This window comes from Gavialis gangeticus, unplaced genomic scaffold (genome assembly GCF_001723915.1).
Source record: "Gavialis gangeticus isolate Ggan-Ray unplaced genomic scaffold, GavGan_comp1, whole genome shotgun sequence".
In the NCBI taxonomy this organism is placed as follows: Eukaryota; Metazoa; Chordata; order Crocodylia; family Gavialidae; genus Gavialis; species Gavialis gangeticus.
In genome coordinates this window covers 26,140,492-26,159,154 of record NW_017728994.1, presented here as the reverse complement: position 1 = coordinate 26,159,154, position 18,663 = coordinate 26,140,492, and the positions used below count along the sequence as shown (strand labels likewise).

At 46.8% G+C, this 18,663-nt stretch overlaps 1 protein-coding gene across 5 annotated transcripts in view; it reads right to left on the bottom strand.

Annotated features, from left to right (window-relative positions):
* Positions 1 to 18,663, bottom strand: part of NDST2 (N-deacetylase and N-sulfotransferase 2) — a 234,458-nt gene that overhangs the window by 45,467 nt on the left and 170,328 nt on the right. For all 5 annotated transcript variants that reach the window (XM_019502410.1, XM_019502412.1, XM_019502414.1 and 2 more), the window contains one exon: positions 6,367 to 7,741. In XM_019502410.1, the coding sequence (XP_019357955.1) occupies positions 6,367 to 7,359 (993 nt within the window). In that variant the 5' untranslated portion in view covers positions 7,360 to 7,741. The remainder of the gene's footprint in view (positions 1 to 6,366; positions 7,742 to 18,663) is intronic.

Below are 18,663 nucleotides of genomic sequence, written 5' to 3'. Positions count from 1 at the left end.
ATCTCAAAACCAGTCTCAGGCTGAGAACTGGCATACATTCATTAGGGATTCTGGGAAGAGCAGGTTACACAGAGAGACTGGGGACAGAGATAAGAGACTGGGACCAAGTCTATTGAGAGGAAAACAGTGTCAGAAGACAGAATGGAGCCCATATTGTTTTGGTGAGGAATGGAGGTGAGAATGGAAGCACAAAGAGGCTAGAAAAGCCAGTAGGAACTTACAAAGAAGGAGTGGAGACTGGCAGTCAGGAGACTTTGGTTGTATTCCCCGTCATGCTGCTCACTTGGTTCTCAACATGCATTTGGTTTCACTCTGTCTGAGTTTCCCCCTCTGCAAATGGGACAAAAGTGAGGCCTCATCTCACTCCATAGCAGCAGTGTGAAGTACAGTTCATCTGTCAAGTGCTTTTGGGAGGGAAGGTGCTGGAGAAAGGCAGAATAAGATATCAGCTAAGACAGGGCTGTTCAACTGGTGCCCTGCAAGGGGTTAACTCCTGCCTAACTGCCACTCTGCCCATTGCTCTTGCAGCAGAGGTGGTGGCTGGTGACCAGGTCTGCAAGTTCCCTCTTCTTTCTCCAGCTTCTTGGTACCTGGCCCTGCTCCTGGTGTGGCCAGAAGGGACCAGGCTGCCTGTGCTATGTGCCCTCACTAAAGGAGGGAGCTGGGCTACCTGCATTACAATGTGGGTAGCCCATGTGTGGGTCAGTAGCTGGACAGAGCCATGAACATGGCAGAGGGGAGCTGCATGTGTGGTCACAGGTGCAGAATCCTTGGTATGTGGCCCCCAGGTCTGCAACCTATTCTGCATGCAGCCCCCAGCTGCCCAGAAACTAGACTGCCCTGAGCTGAAATATGAAGTGATCACATACTTGTAAGCAGCCCCTCAGCTTCCTGTACTTAGGAAATGCCAGCTACTTTCATGGCACTGGCCTCAGCCTGCCGCAGTAGACTTAGAGCTTGTTCCTCACCTATCCTCAAGGAAGCGCAAGCACGCAAGCGCAAGCAATCCTTTTCCCCTACCCATTCCTCAGGTAGTTCTGAGTATCACAAACTGGAATCCTTCAGTCACCTCCACCCTGAGAGAGTCCTGCCCTTTAACTGATTAAGAGTCCCTCCCTGGATTTTAACAAGGAGCACAGCAAGGCTAGCACAAGGAGGAAGAGATGGGACTCAGTCTCCAGTTTCAGAAAGGAGCTGTTCTCACTGCTGCTCACCTGTCACCCCAGTCAAATTTGGACCTATCTTCTGCTTGCTCTGGTAGACAAGGACTCTGGACTACAGATGTCATTCCAATTTTTAACTTAGCTCCATCAATCAGCAGTGACCCAAATGATGGACACCTAATTCCAACTCCCCGACTCATGGACACTATCAAAAAAGGTATTTAAATTCCCTCACTTGGACCTGCAGTGGGCTGCCTCTCACAACTAGAGCTTAAAAAAACTTTGATGACCCTAAATATTTACTGTAAAGCACATACTGAAAGTAAGTGAAAGAAAAAAGTTACCATTCTGGTGTGACAGAACTAAAAAAGCTCACATATTTCCACTGCTGGTTTGGCAGAAGAATTTACAATCGTGATGAACTCAGACAAGGCTGGTGCACAGATGATATCCCCTTAACTGGGGGGTTAGGAATTCTAGTGGGGGGTGGAGAGTTACAGCCTGACTATCTTGTTTAGCTTGCTATTTGAGCTGCCAACTCTTTTCTCTATGGTATGATGCTCATGACATCAGAGCTGCATAGCTGAGCTGTCCTTTATGGGCTCAGCTCATTTTAGGCACATGATGTTTCACTTCATACAGCTTACAGTGATTTTCACTGGTTAGCACAAATCTTGAACCTCCCCCAAGGCTCTACTAAAAAAGGAGAAAAAAGCAGCAACAGAGAAATGGCAGCTTGAAAGTAGACAGGAGGGGTGTCCTCCATACTGGGGGATGGAGAAGCAGCAGCAGCAGCAAGTCAGACAGGAAAGTGTATGTTGAAGAAATACATGCACAAAAGCAGAAGGGAGAAATGCAGAGGGCCTCAGACTGGCTCTGAGAGTCAGACAGTGCTAGCAAGGACACAGAGTGGTCAATTTTGGCTCTCCCCCAAAGCTGAAATTAGGGTGACAATTGCTAAATACTCTGAATTTAAGATAGGCCAACCTCTAGGATAGTGTGTCTAGTGCCCAGATGCCCCAACCTTGTTGACAACCAACCTTGGAGAACTGCTGAAATTCTTTTTTTTCTGTCCATCTTTACCAGTGTTGCCCTATGAACTAAAACTTAGGTCGTCTGTGGTTCTAGTCCAGCAGGCCTAACCTTCTGGTGCTGTGTACCAAATGAGTGGTTCAGAGCCAATCTGCAGGTGGGACTGGACCCTGCACCCCAGGATCGGGCCTGCACACCCCAATCTGGACCAAACCACCCCCACCTGGTCCCATGTACCAAGATCAGGGCCCCAGGACTTTGCACCACCTCTGGTGGGCTCCATGTGTTAGGGACAGCTCCCCTGCTGCTCTCTGTGCTTGATCTAGCATGCAGGGCCTAGGCCTGTGGGGAGCTCTGGAGGTGGAATGACAAGACACTAGAGGCCAGATCTGGCCTGCAGGCTGGGGGTTGAGCACCTTAAATCTACTCTTATCCTCGCTAACAAGGAGTGCTCACTGACAGACTACGTGATTTTTGCAGGTTACCAACCTCTAAAGGGTCACAATGGCAAAACATTATGCTCTTGACCTCTCTCTCATTCCCCACAGCCCCTTCAGGCCACCTACAGCTGATTAATGTATGACCAAAGGACATGTACAGTTTTCTTCCATTAGCTATTCTCTCTGGGGTTGTGGAGCCCCTTGAATAGGGATCTGTGAATTAAAGTCGCCTCAGTACGACAGTAAAGCCATCTTTGGGATTTGAAACAACATTCCCTCCCCAAACTGTCCCCCCTGCCCAGAGTTATTTAAGCTGCAGGATAAGGAACTGTACGTTGAGATAATGTCCTTGAAACAGCTTTCATGTAAAAGCCCAAACAAAACACCAGCTGTTTTCTCACTGTTAGATCCCATCCTCCACTCCCTACAGCAAGAGGCCATCAACAAATCCATGAGTTTTTTTCCCCTTTAAAATAATAAAAAATCATTAACCTCTCCTGGCTCTACAATCAGAGAACCTCTTTTAAGTGGATAAATCTGGGCTTTACCAGCTTTGTCTCAGATTCTCCATTTACTGATCAGAGATTATTTCTCCATTTCACCCCATTAAAACCCACAATGAAACATCTCATGGAATTATCTGGTTTGGGTTGGTCAGACCAACTGTCTCCTCTTTCTCACCATATTGCTGCTCTCTACAGATAAGAGCATCTTCCAACTTTTCCCAGTTCTAGAGAGACTGTCCTGCTTGGGACCAGGGCAGGGTTCAAGTGATTCATTGAGGACATCTGAATGTCCCCAAACTTAGGGTTACTATGACAAATTGTGAAAATGGCTTAACTATTTGGTATTAATGTTACAGATGTCTCTGATCAATTGCTTTTGTATCTGTAATGGTGTCCCGGAACAGAGTTAAGACAAAGAAGACTACGTGAGAGTAAAAAAAACTAAGCAGGGAATGTAAAACAGTGACACAAGATAAGCAGCCATTGGTAGGCAAGCTTCAAAGGAGTGTTCAGATAACAAAGGCTGGCACTGTCCAGGCTAGGATGGGGTTCCTTTCCCAAAGCTATACCCCCAGTTGAAAATAGGGCCTAAAACTTTAAAAAACCCTGGGTGGGAGAGGCTGCCCAAGGTGCTTCAGTAAGAGTGGGCAAGCGGGGAAGTCTCACATCCCAGAGGCAGAGGGGCAGGCTGCAAACCATATGGTGGGTCTTCCTAACTCAGTGATGAAAAGCAAGCTGGACCCACTTTGGCTGTGAAGAGCAAACCCAGTAAAGGTAAGAGAATACGCATGTAGAGCTCTTTTCAGCTTTATACCTACGTCCAGTGTGCACTATGCTGTTGGGGAGTGAATAAAGTATACCTTATTTTGAACAGGTTATTTTTTAATTGCTTTAGGTGGCTGTTAGCACAGGCTCCTCAAAAGGAATCTTTACAAAGCCTAATCTCAACTGGACTTGCTGATGTGGTCTCAGCTGGTATTAAGGGGATGGATTCAGGTCCTGGTCTGAGAACTGCAGGATTCTGCCCCTGGTGAGATAAAGCATAGGGTGCATTTGGTGAGACAGTGAGATGGGTCAGCAGTGCCACTAGTCTGAGAACCTTGATATTCTGGTGGTGGCACATATGTACATATGACAGGATGACAGTACTAAACTTGCCAAATGTCAGCAAAAGTTAAGCAGGAGGGAATATGGTCTGTGCTCTTATGTGGTGGAAAGGACAGGTAAAAAAAATGAGTTATGCACAGCTCTCTAACAATGTGCAGAGGAAAGGGGTTGGGCACCAAAGAGCTAAACAAGACAAGTGGCAAGCAAATGTTTGATCCATGTCCTGATGAGGACTCAGCACTGGAGCTCAGTTTATCTGCAGATGTCAGGAGAGAAAGAGTTATGAAAGAACCATATCTAAGGAGGTCCAAGGACTGTCTGAGGAGGTGAAATGCCCAGAGATCATAGAATCATAAAAGTTAGGGTTGGAAGGGGCCTCAGGAGGGTCATTTAGTCCAAACCCCTGCACAAAGCAGGACCATCCCCAACTACATCATTCCAGCCAAAGTTTTATCTAGCTGTCTCTTAAAAACCTTCAAGGATGGAGGGTCCAGAACCAATCTGGGTAGCCTGTTCCAGTGCTTTATTATCCTCCAAGGGAGAAAGTTTTTCCTAATATGTAATCTGAACTTCCTGCACTGAAACTTGAGACCATTACTCCTTGTTCTGTCATCTGCTACCACTGAGAACAGCCTAGCTCCCTCCTTTTTGGAACCACCCTTCAGGTAGTTTAAGGCTGATATTAAATCTCCCTTCAGATGTGGGCAAGAACAATATATCTCTAGGGAGGGCACTTGGGGTACAGTTATCAGCCAGAGCCCAGACTCCAGCTGAGACCCTAAATGAAGAGCCATAGGGGAAAAACCATAGCAAGAAGCAAAAAGATTTTATGTGGGAAAAGAGAAGTAGGAGGCGGTATCAAAGGCTTGCAGACAAGGACAGACAACTTCATATTCTGGAGATCAAGAGACAAAAGGTCAGGAAGCCCTGTGGAACAGCGAGCAGGAACACAGACACTAAATCCCAGAGGAAGACAGGGAGGTTCACTTCCCTGACTTGGAAAAAGCAGATGGTTTCAGTAAGATCCCCTTGGCAGATGGGCTCTACAGTCTCACCCTTCTTCACTGGGGCCAAAGGAAGCTACAGCCATATGGATAGGACAGATGAATGTACACCCCAAACAACTATGCAAATATCATTTTGCACTTTAAGAGGGGTGGTCCTACCCAGTTTTCAGGGTGGAGAGGAAGGTGAGAAGTTACTGGGAAGACATCCAGGTGGGGGCAGGGCCTAATCCTAGGTACAAACCTCAAGGCATTAGTTGACAAGAGTGCACGAGTCACTTGAACCCCACCATGTGCAGCCTGTTATTGATATCCAGAAAAAGCTGTGACAGATGTAAAATGGTTTGGTAGGGATTTATATACACTGACCCTGTAATGGTGACACTATGTGAGATGTGGGCAAGCAGGGATGCTTCCTGTATGACTATTTGGTTTACAGTCCTGTGTGACTGTATGGGAGTTTGAAATCCCAAGAGTAAAAGATACTCCAAGGGGAAAGAGAGACAGAATGAAATTTCCTAAAATACTGGAAATTCTTCCTCAGCTCTTGCCCCAAGAGTGGACAGTAGGGTAGGAGAGATGTGATGAGTTGGAAAAACATTTATAGGTTTTTTTTTCTGTTTTTACTATTTCACACAACTGTCTCCTTGCCCAGTACTGCACTGCTGTCTGTTTGTGAACACACAGTTAAGTCAACGGAGGCTTCAAGAGAGAACTGAGCATTGAAAGTGAAACAGGGACACATAAGCAGCCTCACGTAGGCAGCTTTAAAGGAGTTCAGATAAAAATGTCTGGCTCTGTCCAGGCCAGGATGGGGTTCCTTCCCCAAAGCTATACTATCAAGACTAAAACCTCAAAAGGCCTTAGTGAGTGAGTGGGAGGAAAAACTGGGTGTTGGGGTTGAGTGGGGGCATGTAACGTCCCAACATTCAATGCTCCATTTTGAGCTGAGCAGCTGCACCCTACATTAAAGATGAAAAAAGTATGCAGCTAGCTCCTCTGTTTCACACAGATTTGGGGCGACCCTGGGGCTTCTGGTTGTTCACCAGAGCAGCCCTAGATTGGACAAAGGGACTCTGTTTTGGCACCCTTGGGTTACTCTAGCAAGCTTTACCTCTACATCCGACACTTTCATGCGAGTGCCCTCTTTGCCCACAAATATATCATCGATGTCGACAAGGATATAGCGATCAAGAGTCAGACAGAGGCGCTTGCCAGTCAGGTAGGCAATGGCATCTACAAAGATGAGCTTATGCAACCAGAAGTTGAGGTTATTGCCAAAGAGGACCCGTTGAATCCCATCATGCAGCCCCAAGTCCTGCACCACAGTGGCATGCAGTGCTTTGTGGGTGGCCAGATGAGGAATGGACTCTGATGACTTTGTGCTGGCCAACAGCACGGGCTCGTAGGTGCTGTGGTTTGACTGGAACACCGTCCAGTCATCACCAGGCAGTGGTCCCTGCTCTACCTCATTAGCTCGGGTGACATAGAGCAGGGGGGCACTGGGGTTGATGTGATAGTCCCGCAGTCCCAGGTTGGAATGTAGGAAGAGGGGGAAACCCTTGAGCTGAGCACTGAGCAGGCTGTTCTCATTGGCTTTGAAGAAGCCGATAATCCCTACTCCATACTCCACACAGTATTTGTCCAGCAGCTCTCGGTTCCAAGCATCTAGGTTCACATATTTAAGGACATTCTCATAGATTATGAGAGCATAGCGGCCCCTGTCCTTGTCCGTCAGGGTAGGCATGTCCCCCTTGCCAGGGGCAATCTCTGTCCTGTATTTAAATCGGCTGGATTCCAGGATGGCCACAATTTCCTGCCCCAGCTGAGAGTAAATGCTTTCCACGAAGACGAGCACCACAGGATCTGTGCGTGAGGTGTCAACAGATTTGGTGAGTCTCCAGCTGGCTTGGGGAGGGATCAGGACCCTGTGCTGGTTGCTGCAGTCGCTGAAGGGCAGGGGCGGTGGTTCCTTGATCTTGGGACTGTTGGTGACATAATAGGCCAGGAAGCACATGGAGACCAGGCTAAAGGCAATGAGCAGCAGAATCAGTCTGTGGAGCTCCAGCTGTCGCACGTGCCGCACCACTTTCCACAGCTGAATCATGGTGAGGCGGGCAGCCCACCCCCTCTTCAAGCTTTGCTCCCAAGTTGCCCTTGAGGTCTCCAGTATTCTTGCAGCAGCACCCAGAGGTGGCTTGCAAAGAAACAGTGCCTGCAGAGAGAGGCAAAGCTAAAGCGAGCAGCTATGAGACTAGACACCCAGGGATCTGCCATTTATGTCAAGTAACCATGGCCCTCAATTCCCATTGCTCCTCTGCACACTGCCTCAGGAGGAGGGCAGTGCTATGGAATGCCTGTGTGCTGGAGCAAATCAGCTTGCCATCCTGTGCACCAGGGTGTGGAGCTCAGCCTTGCCACGAATCCTGCTGGGCAGCCTTGCTCTCAGCCAGCTGCTTGTCATTCACATGACGCCTCCTGTCTGCACCCTGCAATTGAAAAAGAAAAAGTCACTTCTGAACACAGCTCTCAGTGTCTCAGCAGGGACCAGGCACTCAAAATGGCAGGTGTGGATAGCACGGAGGCAGGGAATGGCTGTGCACTTGCCAGTGAGCAGTCATAACCAGGTCCTGCCTTCCCAGGTAGGATTCTCGCTTGCCTCCCACCTTTTATGCCATTGAGGGAACTGAATACAAGGCAGAAATCCCCTTCCACCCAGTTCACTCTCTCAAAAACAATAGCTCTAGCACATTAGCTTCACGCTCCCTTTTACAACCCATTCTCATAACAACCAACACAGGAAGTGCTCCCCAACATGGGAAGGGCATGCAATCATTGCCCACTCCTCCCATGTTTTTGGGATACTGCTGTTCTGATTCCTAGGGGGTTTTCTTCTTGGTTCCAACTAGGTCTCCCAACTTTCTGACCCTTGCAATGATGCCATCCTGATAGCCACAATTAGTACACCATGCCTTGTGTGGCTTCCCTGATGGCTTTGGGAGCCTCTGCATCTCCTGAGCTCTCAGAACAAAGCCTTCTAGATTCCTGAGGAAGATCACCACTTGAAGGACTCGGCCTACATGCCACATGTGCCCTAAGCCAGAGAAGGCAGAGGCAGTTTCATACAGGAGGCATGTGCAGAGCAGTGATGCCTTTTCCCAGGCTAGCTGTGCAGGTGAAAGATGCCTAACCAATGAGTTAAGAGCCCCTAGAGGCAGCAGCTCTGCAAACTTGCCCATGGTACCAATAGGCCTTAACTACTGACCTGTGAGTGGGAGATACTCCTAAGGATGCGACGGGAGCTCAGCCCATCTCTTCTGAGCTTGCCAAGCAGTGCCAACTGAATAAGTGTTTATAATGGTGAAAACACCTATGACACCTTCCTCTTAATTTCACATAGGCCACCGAGGAGCACCAGGGTGTTGCTCAGCCATTAGCAATCTGCAGTGGTTTTGGCTGGTGCCTTAGAGATGAAAGCTCAATGTCTTGTTACCAACTCAACAACCTTTCTCCTGCTTTTATATTAGCAGCACTGTTTCAACCACTGACAAACATCAGTCCCTCCAAAAGGCAAACACTAGGCAAGGTGCTACTGGACTGAGTGATTGGCTCCTTTTGTCCCTGCCTCCCTCTTCTCAGTCTTTTTGCTCTGCTTACTATTATTATCCTGACATATGAGACTGGCCCCTGTTTCAAAAACCACTGCTTTGATTTGCTTCTCCTAGTCAGAAATGCAACGACCTAATGTTATGGCTAACAGCCTTTTCAAGCCACGTGCCTGTGTTGGGGCCAGGCAGCTGGGAGCTGTGCCCACACTGCCACTGCTTCTCTCAGTCCCCAGCTTGTCTGCTGGGGTGTGGGCATAGCTTCCAGCTAGTGGGGAGCTGCAGCCTGCTGTTGTTCCATCTACGTTGCAGCTGGGAGGCTGAGAGTGTGAGGGGAGGAAGCAGCAGCAGCAGCAGAGCCAGCTGCCTGGCTATGATGCAGCTCCTCCTTAGCTGGAAACTGAGCCCACACTGCAGCCAGGGAAAGGCTTAGCAATGGGAAGCAGCAGCAGTGGCAGCAAGAGCACAGCTGGAGGTTGGCCAACCCTGCTGTAGTTCCTCACTGCTTAGCCCTGGATGGGCATAGGCAAGGCCCTTGTGCTCTGCAAGCCAGATCCAGCCAGCAGATCATATGTTACTTATCCCTGACCTAATGCAAAACTGGCTGTGGTTTCAAAGGCACGTGGCACATGTGACAGATATGCTTACTGGAGAGCACATGGGTGCACACTCCTAAGGCAGCTGCTGGGCTGGTACAAGGGGCGTGTCACCATGCCCCATGGCAAGTCAGTCACATGTTCACAACAAGCTTGTTTAAAATGCTTTTTAAAAACAAACAAATATACACCTGGAGCACAAACAGTGCCCGTGCCACACCCATATCTTCTTGATGCCCAACCAGTGGCATTGCTTGTCAGAGCTACCTATCAGCAACAGCAAGAGAAACTGAAGTACTACCATGGATGATTCAGCACCTTTTCTCCCTGCCCCTACTTCTCAGCCTTTTTGTCTTGATTTTTATTATTCTGATGTACAAATACTCTGATGAGCCCAATTTTTCTCTGAGAGTGAAGCAGACATAGGATCTACATATGAGAATTAGGGGCTCTAAAAAAAGCCAAACTCTAGAAGAGAAACTGCGTGCAAAATGCAGCTGCTGGTTTTGTAACATGCATTCATTACTAAACAGGAAAAAATGCTTTTGAGTCAGAAAAAAGATCAATTCACAAATGAGGCCAGTAAAACTCTACAGGTTCCCCACCAATTGACTTCAAATTCTTGGCACAGCCTAAAGCAGAGAGGCTTCTATAAATAAACAGCACTGCTACCTTGTACCCCAAGGGTAGAGGTGGGGAGCACGCACGTGACTCAAGTCAGAAAGCCCAGAACATCAGTGTGATCCTAGGTTCCCAGCTCAACAGGGCAGGGACTAACTACGTTCATTGCATGTGTTTCTAGAGTGCCTAACACAATGATGCTGCAACACTGATGAGTACCTCAGTAGCTATTGCAATATAAGTTTGTGGTATTAAAAACAGATGGAGAAACTAAAGGATGGGGTAAGGTCATGGAAGAGTCAAGACAAAAAGACTCAAGGTTGGGATTTCAGCTGGCAGTTGTAAAGCAGGAATTAGAGCTTTTTACTGATAGAATACCTGGATTCTGAAGTTTAGCCAGCTAGTGAAGATGTTGTATTGCCTGCAACACTGATCATTTTATAAAGGGTGGAGTTTAGATTTTTTTTGTCCTTTTACTGAGGATGGTTCAAGGGGAGTGGGCTCAGAAATAATCACCAAGGGCATTATGTCAACATGCTGAAAAACAGCTGCTGATGTTGAGTGCCTGACTTAAGGCATTGCTGGACCAAGAGCAAAAAATGCAGACCACAGCCGTTCCAGCTGGACCACACAAAGCCTGGAAGGGCTCAGAACTTTTGAAAATCAAGCTCTAACTCTCTCAAAGTTGGGAACTGAAAAATGTAACACCAAAAATCACTGGCCATGGTTTGAAAGAGGCAGCATTCAAGAGCAGTGAATATCAGCTGCACAGTAACAGCAGTATGCTATGATCTGCACATGAAGGGAGTTCCCTGCACTGCTCCTGGGTCTACTAGGCATGCATGACCCTGATGTCAATAGGCATTAAACTGCTATGAGAGATCTGCTTCCTTCTATCTCCACATAACAAATCCACAGCAAAAGCCCACTCAAGTTCTTGAATACTTGATTCTTCCAGTGAGAATGGCAGGTTGAGGACTCTAAGCCAACTACATAACAAAGCAGCTCACCCTTTCCTCAACTCACTCCTGGCTGGGCTACAGGGAACACAAGCATTGCCTAAGAGGTTCGAGCATTGCCTAAGAGGTTCTTCTTGCAAGGACAGGTTTAAAAGGAATGTAAGGAGGTATTTTCAAGAGAAGGAGCATTTGGGCTGTACACAAAGGTTACCAAAATACATGCTTACTGGTCAGAATCTGCAATCTTAACTGCATAGCAGGGTGTTAAAGCTATGGCCTGCAGTCTGGATCCAGCCCATGAAGCCCTATCATATGGCCACAGGTGCTGCCTGTGGGTCTCGAGTGGACCCAAGGGGCAAGATGCAGCAGATGGTCCCAAGCACCGTATGCTGTGACCCCTGCTACAGCATACATCCAATCCATGCCTAATCCCATGCGTATGTTGGAGTGACCAAAGCAGGCATCACATGCAGTGCAGTCCCAAAGCACTGTGGTCCTGGATCAGTTGCTCTGGGACATGCACTGAACATGGTGCCTACTCTGGGATGCATGCTGGATCTGGCATGCAGCACAGTCCCAAAGCAGGTGCTGCATGCAGCATGGTCCCAGAGCAGCGATTTGAGACTGCACCATACATAGTGTCTGTTCTGTGGGGGCTGCACTACAAGTGGCACCTATTCTGGCCACACCTGGACAAGTGCTGGAGTCTATATACAGCTGAAGTACACTGGAGTGGGCGCCATGTGTAGCATGGTCTTGGAGTGGTTAGCCTGAGACACCTGTCAAATTAGGCATGCAGAACTGGTTTGTGGGTCTCACTGGGTCAGATGACTTTGACACCCCTGGGAGCCTGACTAAGCATTAGATCACTGCTGTAAGTCTCTACCCTCAAAAATTCGTCCTGGAAAACAGCACTTGTTCTCACCCTTTGTCAAAGCCACACAGCCCTCCACCCTTACCCAAGGTTGAATCCTGTGCCCCTTGAGCAACATGCTGCACCACAGTGTCTTAGTTACCAATCTCCAGAAAAAATCCCCAAACAGCTGGACTTTTCTTAGGGAAGGGATGAGCTGGGATTAAGCTAAAGCTGCACCTGTGGTGCCCAGCTGAGGGGCAGGAGTGGGAGAAATCCCCCTGCATTGGGGACTTCTGAATCACAGCAGTGTTTGGATAACAATGACTCCATTCAGGGTTCTAGTGAGGCTTCCAAACAAGTTGTCATTTGTTACATGAATGAACACAAAAAAGGGGAAAAAAAACAAATTAGAAAGTAAGAAAAAAAAAAGCCCGTATCAAATTGCTGCTCAAGAATCTGTCAGCTCCGATCTCTTTAACAAGGCCTCACAGCCAGAGGGCATGCCAGCTGGCACAGCACAACTACACGTTCTTTGGGGACTGCATCAGCTGGGTTAGTTAAAAAACCCACTACAACAAAAATGACATCAGCAAAGGTGAGGGAGATGCCTAGCAGCCAGCCATGCCTAAAATGCAAAGCCCAGGCAGATTTCCTCCAGCAGGAATTTAAGTACTGTAAACAGTTCCCTCTTGAAGGAGAAGAAATTACCTGGCTATTCCTGTGTGATCAAGCTCTTGGGGATCCTAAGACTGCATAAACCTGGCATTTCAGAAGACGGAAGGGTTTGTTCCAATCTCTGTCTTGTAAAGTCACCAGTATGGCTTCATTGTGAGGAGTACAGAAACAGGAGAGCAGAACATGCAGCAAGAATTAAAAATGATGCTAGTCCAAGGTCCTGGACTCATTGTGTTCAGTCCTGAAGTACTGCTCGATGAAAGCACCAGTGACAGTTTTAAGGTCAGCTATCTCACAAATCACTAAGGCTAAGATAAATGCCGTGTACCACTCAGAAGCCTAGTTCCGTACTGATATGGAGCATTAATGGGGGAACGTCAGCAGTTTTGTGAAATATCAGCTGCTAAAGTCAGGCTGCCACTGGAATGACACAAAAGCAAGAAACCAATCAGAACAATGTGATTTTAAGGTCTGCTATCCAGCCCTCTGCAAAGGCTAGAAATTCTTTTGTTGGATCAGTACCAAAGCGTCGAGAACAGAGTCATTTCCCTAAATACTGGCCCTGAACTAGCATTATGAAACAAGAAAGGCTGATCTCTCCACTGAGGTGGACAGGTGCGAGAACACATCAGGGACTGATGGCATGTACATGCCCATGGACAAGGAAAGTAACAGACTCAGTCTGATAACATCATCTAAAACTCCTTTCAAAAGAACATCTTCTTCAGAAGAATCAACACCCTAAGAAACTACTATTAGTCCAACCCTTTCCTTGTCCCCATCAAGGGATTTCCAGACCCTGCAATGGTGGAGTCCTCTCCTTTGCCATAATTACACTAGTTCCTTCCAATACTTCCTGTGCAATCAGAGCTACCTAGGACACCAGAGACCACTGTAACTGGATTATACATATAAAAGTTGATTAATTCTCTCTTTTATTCCCATCTTCCAGGAAACACATCATTTCCTTACTGTTTGTAAAGAACAGGGATATTTTTAATTACAATCTCCAAATTTCTAGTACAGCCACAGTACTAGTACAGTTGTTCTGCCATCGGTATAAAAGACTGCTTGTTTATCAGCACTATAACAAAGTGAATCTGTGTGATACCCTTAACATCAGCTTCTCAGTGGCTGTATCTGTCTCAGTACTTGGAGTTGTATAACAGCTGTGTAACAATGGCTCCAGCCATGGCTCCCCCCACTCCTGTGGTTCTACTAGTATAGAGAGGCCATGAGCAGCCCAACTGCAGGAAGAGTGGTCAGCCCTTGATTACAATCAGCAGCTCATCATATTTTGCATTTCAAGTAACCAACAGGTGAAGCTTTCTGTGTACTGACACTCAAACATTGCTGCTTTGGGGGCTGAGGCAGAGTCATAATCACCACCTGTTGTCAATCAAATCTTTAGCTAGCCCAAATAGTGCAGACTCAAGCTGCAGATCAGGTCTGACAAGAAGTACTAGTGGTGCCTGCACTGCTCTGACAGATGCTCAGACAGATTCCAGACCGTTTTGTGCTGTGCTTGGGCAAGTCACCCTGCAGGGACAGGACTCTCAGCATAGATCCATGGTAAGCAGGAAGGCTGCCAGCTGGCCAACAGGCCTGAAATGTGTCAGCCTAAAACAGGAGGTGAAGAACTGTAAGGCAAGGTAGTAATTACTTTTCTTCAGACAAGTGTGTAACTTCACACCCACTGCATTAGCATAAGCTGCAGACTATGAGAGACAGGTCTGCATTAACTCCTCCTGATCCAACCTAGAGGAGAACTGAACTGCAGCCTGAAGCACCAACTCACGCTAGCAGGAATTGCCTGAAGGTATCACCTGACATTTGAGATGCTTTCTAACCCACTGCAAAGCTGCTCCTAGCCATTTGGCAAATGTTGTAGTTGCACAAAATCCCCCATTCCTGAGGTCCTTGCTGGAACTAAATTCTTCCTGAATCCTCCTTTGCTCTTTTTCCCTGAACTCCTCCACAGTCTGCATTATAGGCTTAGGAACCCAACCTCTGCATCCCCATTATGGGCACCGTAATCCAGATCACAACCCTGTCTTAGTTTGATACACCTCAAGCAGGTGCAGGAACTCTAGAGCCATCCTCTCAGTGGTGAAAAAACCCTCCTGATACTAAGCATCTTAGTTAATACAGTTGTCCAATCCCACACCCATGGGCACAACTTTACACTTACTGCCTTGGTTTCACTACACCTATAGGTGTTCCTTTTCATAAGCATAAAAATGTCAGACCTTTGCACTGATTTGTCCTTAGAGTTTGATGTCGGCCCCTACCTGTTTTTTTCTCCTAGTACAGTGCACAAACTGGGAGGAGAAAGCAATCTTCCCCTTCCCTCTCAGCTTGGCTGAAATTCCACACGCACAAATTAGAAAACTAAAGGAATCTTGTAGCAACTTCAAGTACAGCCCACCCCAGCGAAAGCAGCATAGAGGTGGCCTGACAGCTCTACACATTAAGTGGAATGAAAAGGAGAGTGTGTGTATATCCTGTCACCGTGCCTAGGGACATTCAAAAAGCCTGAGCCTGAATTGATTCAATCTTTGCAGGTTAATCTAACCTGGCTTGGCTGAACCAGTTTGTAACTGCACAGACTCCCCCTCTGGACTGAAAAAAATCAGGCACATGCCTACAGTGGCTCAGGCTAAAAGCCGAGGGGCGCTAGAGCAGCCCTCTCCTCGCTTCCACAATGCTGAGCTGAGGTGGGGTGTGGCCATGCCCCAGCAGGACACTCTTATTATTCCCTCCCTTCTGGGCAGCCCAGCGGGGAATGTTTATCACCCCTAACTCAGTATTTATCAAGCCATTAAGAAAACAAAGCCTTCTTAAACAGCTTGTCCAAGGAAGGATATTAAACTACCTGTTGATTAGCTCCAAAAAGACTGTCTGCCTTTGTTGTCTCCCACACCATGGCCTGTAGCCAGCATGTGGTCTGCTAGCTAATGCTGAGGTGTCTTCAGGGAGAAATAATCCCAGTTTAGCAGGGAGAAGCCAGGCAGATGCTCTGTGCCTGCAAGTCTCTGCAGAAGCTCTGGCCAGGGAGCAGAAAGGAGGGGCCAGCCCTCCTGTGGAGCAGAGCCCCACCCAGCCCAGAGAGCATTGTGGGATGCTGAGGGAGTCTGGTTTATCTTAAACCAGGAAGGGGTCTGGGATAGACACTGCACAAACTGGTTTGACTCAAATCAGTTAAATCTGATACTACATTCAACCAGGTTTATCTCAAATCGGTTTCAGCCATTTTCAAGCTGGTTTATGTGCACTGAACATCTGTTTTGCTACAGTTTTAAACCAGCTTCTGGTCACTTAAACTGTTTTGTGTAATGTCTGCCCCTAGCCTGCAAGTGCACAAATAGGTCAGTGTCCTCCAGCAGCTGATGAGATAACTGCTCTTTGGCTACGGAGACCCTGAAGTTAGGAGGAAAATCCACTTTCTTCATAGGTATCCAGGTGTAACCTTCACTTCCTCATCTCATGTATCACAGAGGCTGGTATTGTAGTACCTGAGATCATTCTGAAGGCTTCATGACTTTGCTGTGGAATTTTCTTCCTTTCTATCTGCCATATTCTTCAAGTTTATCTGCAGGTGATCATGACTGGAACTCTTCACCCAAACTAAGGGGGATACATGAGAGACTCCTCTTTCTATTTGTGACCAGCTGCTTGGGGCTGCAGGTGGAGGAACAATACACAGCCTCCTTGCTCTTCATGAGCAAGTACTAGCTGATGCTCTCCCACCTACCTGAATGCTTAGTGAAAACCTCAGGGTCTCTACCAACTATGGGATACTTCCATAACAAGTTAAAAGTTCCCCGATACACCAGTTTTCAACAGATTTACTTTATTACAGCAAAACACTTCTGAGTTGCATGTGACAACAGGAAACAACTGCATGGCCTTCAGTACCAGATAGAGACAAGGATATAAATGTCTTTTCCCTCATCTACCCCACTGTCATCACTTAGATAAAAGAATCTAATCATAAGAATAAATGTTCTTCTCTGCAAGCATTTCTTCTGATAAATATCCTATGCAGGCAAGGGGGCTGACAACAAAATGTATCAAGAACTGAACATGTGGATACTCAAAAGACCTGAGGTTCTTAATCTGAAAACACACCTGAACCCAAAATCTGGAGCCACTTTTGAAAACATTGCAGTAAACAGCAATGTGATTGCTTCTGTGAAGCATATGACATGTTTGGATTTACTGTCAAATTCATGAAAACCATGACACTTTACCAACCCACCTGAACCAACCAGCTGCTTCTCCACACATTACAATTAGAGGGCGATCCTTTGAGAAGATTAAGAATTTCCCCTACCAGGGTAGTCACCTTTCCCAAAAAATAAACATAGATGATGATCAACAGTGGATAAAATCTGCCAGTGCTGCCTTTGGATGTCTCTGCAATCGTGTCTTTGATGATCATGACATCAGGCCCCAAATGCAACTTCTCATCTCTACCCTGTTGTATGGGTGTGAAACTTGGATGATATATCAAAAAACACCTAAAAGCTTTAGAACATTACCATAAGCAATGTCTTCAGAACATCCTCCATATGTACTGGAAGGACAAAACAAGGATCATAAGCAAACACCACCAGTGTTAAAGTCACATTTATACAACATCAGGTTTTGGGTAGGTATGTCATAAGGATGCCTGGCAACCAGCTCCCGAAACAGGTCCTATGCTCCCAACTCAGTGATGGTTACTGCTCTAGAGCTGGGCAAAAGAAAAAAGTTTCAGGGACACTCTGAAGGCCAATCTGAAGAAATGCAGTATCTGGGAGACTCAAGCTCTGAAATGTCTGCAGTGGCATTGCAATAAATAAGGCATCAATGATTCTAAGCAAACTTGCCTCACCAAGGAGGTGGACAAATGATAGGCAAAGGGAAAGAGTTGTGACCTGACATCACCATGATCTATTCCATCTTCCCAGAACTACTTGTCATGTCTGCAGTCAAATGTGCAGATCTCTGATTGGCCACCTCAGTCATCTATGGACCCACCAATGACTTCTCTATTTCCTAGAAAACTGTCATCCTTGTATTGAAAGACTGTTGCTGCTGCCACTGAAATAGTGAGCCCGGTCCAAAAGTCTTACAGATTTTTCCTTCATAACATTATCACTAACTAGCTAGAAATAGGTGCAGTCTTTTTTTTTTAATCTCTTCTCTATTGAAGAGTTGTACCCTGTGTCAGCCCTTAACAGATGAAATCTAGGATGCAAGATCTGTTTCCTCTTTCTCATCTCTAACTCCCAGAAAATGCAATAGGAACCAATTACAATAGGATATACAGTACATTATTGCATGCTCCAGCAGAGTGTAAAGCCACAGGAAAGGCCTCCATGCATACCTGTTCTTATGGGTTTTAAAACTGGTAATTACACAGAAGCCACAATTTCCTAGGCTTGTAGAAGAACAAATAACAGTGTAGTGAGGCTCCCTTCCTTCCCGCCTTCAGATGGCTTTTCTGAGTGGCACACCTCCAGTAAGCAAACCACTTTAAAGACTAGTGTGCCAACATTCTTAGCTCCTGACAGCTGGTTCTCTCCAGGTACATCTCCAGCTAGACACACAGCTTCCTGGGCCCTCCCTTTGGCACAAGAACATTAAAAATAAATTGATGATTTTTCTCTAAAGAAAAAAAAGAAGGCACACACAGAACCCCAGCAAGTTCAGGCATTGCCAACTGCACCTGTGCTTTTCAAGAATCCTGTATTTGTGCAGGGGTTGGACAAGATTAGTCTTGAGCAGGGGCGTGCAATTATTTTGGGTGGAGGACCGCTTACCAAGTTTTGGCAAGTTGTCAAAGGCCTCATGGGTAGCCCCATCCCTTGAAAGGTGCCCTGCCCCCTAGTCACCATCTTGTGACTGGAAGTCCCACCCCCTAGCCCCTGACCTTTGCCACCAAAAGTCCCTGGAAGGACTCCTTTCAACAAGGGGTTTTGCCATCTCAGAACCAGAAAAGTACCACATTATATTCTAAAAAGTGAACACCTACAACATTCATTACTTTGATTTCAAAAAATATTTCTGTCCTGATTTACATGTGTTTGTGTAGTGTACATAGAAGTGATT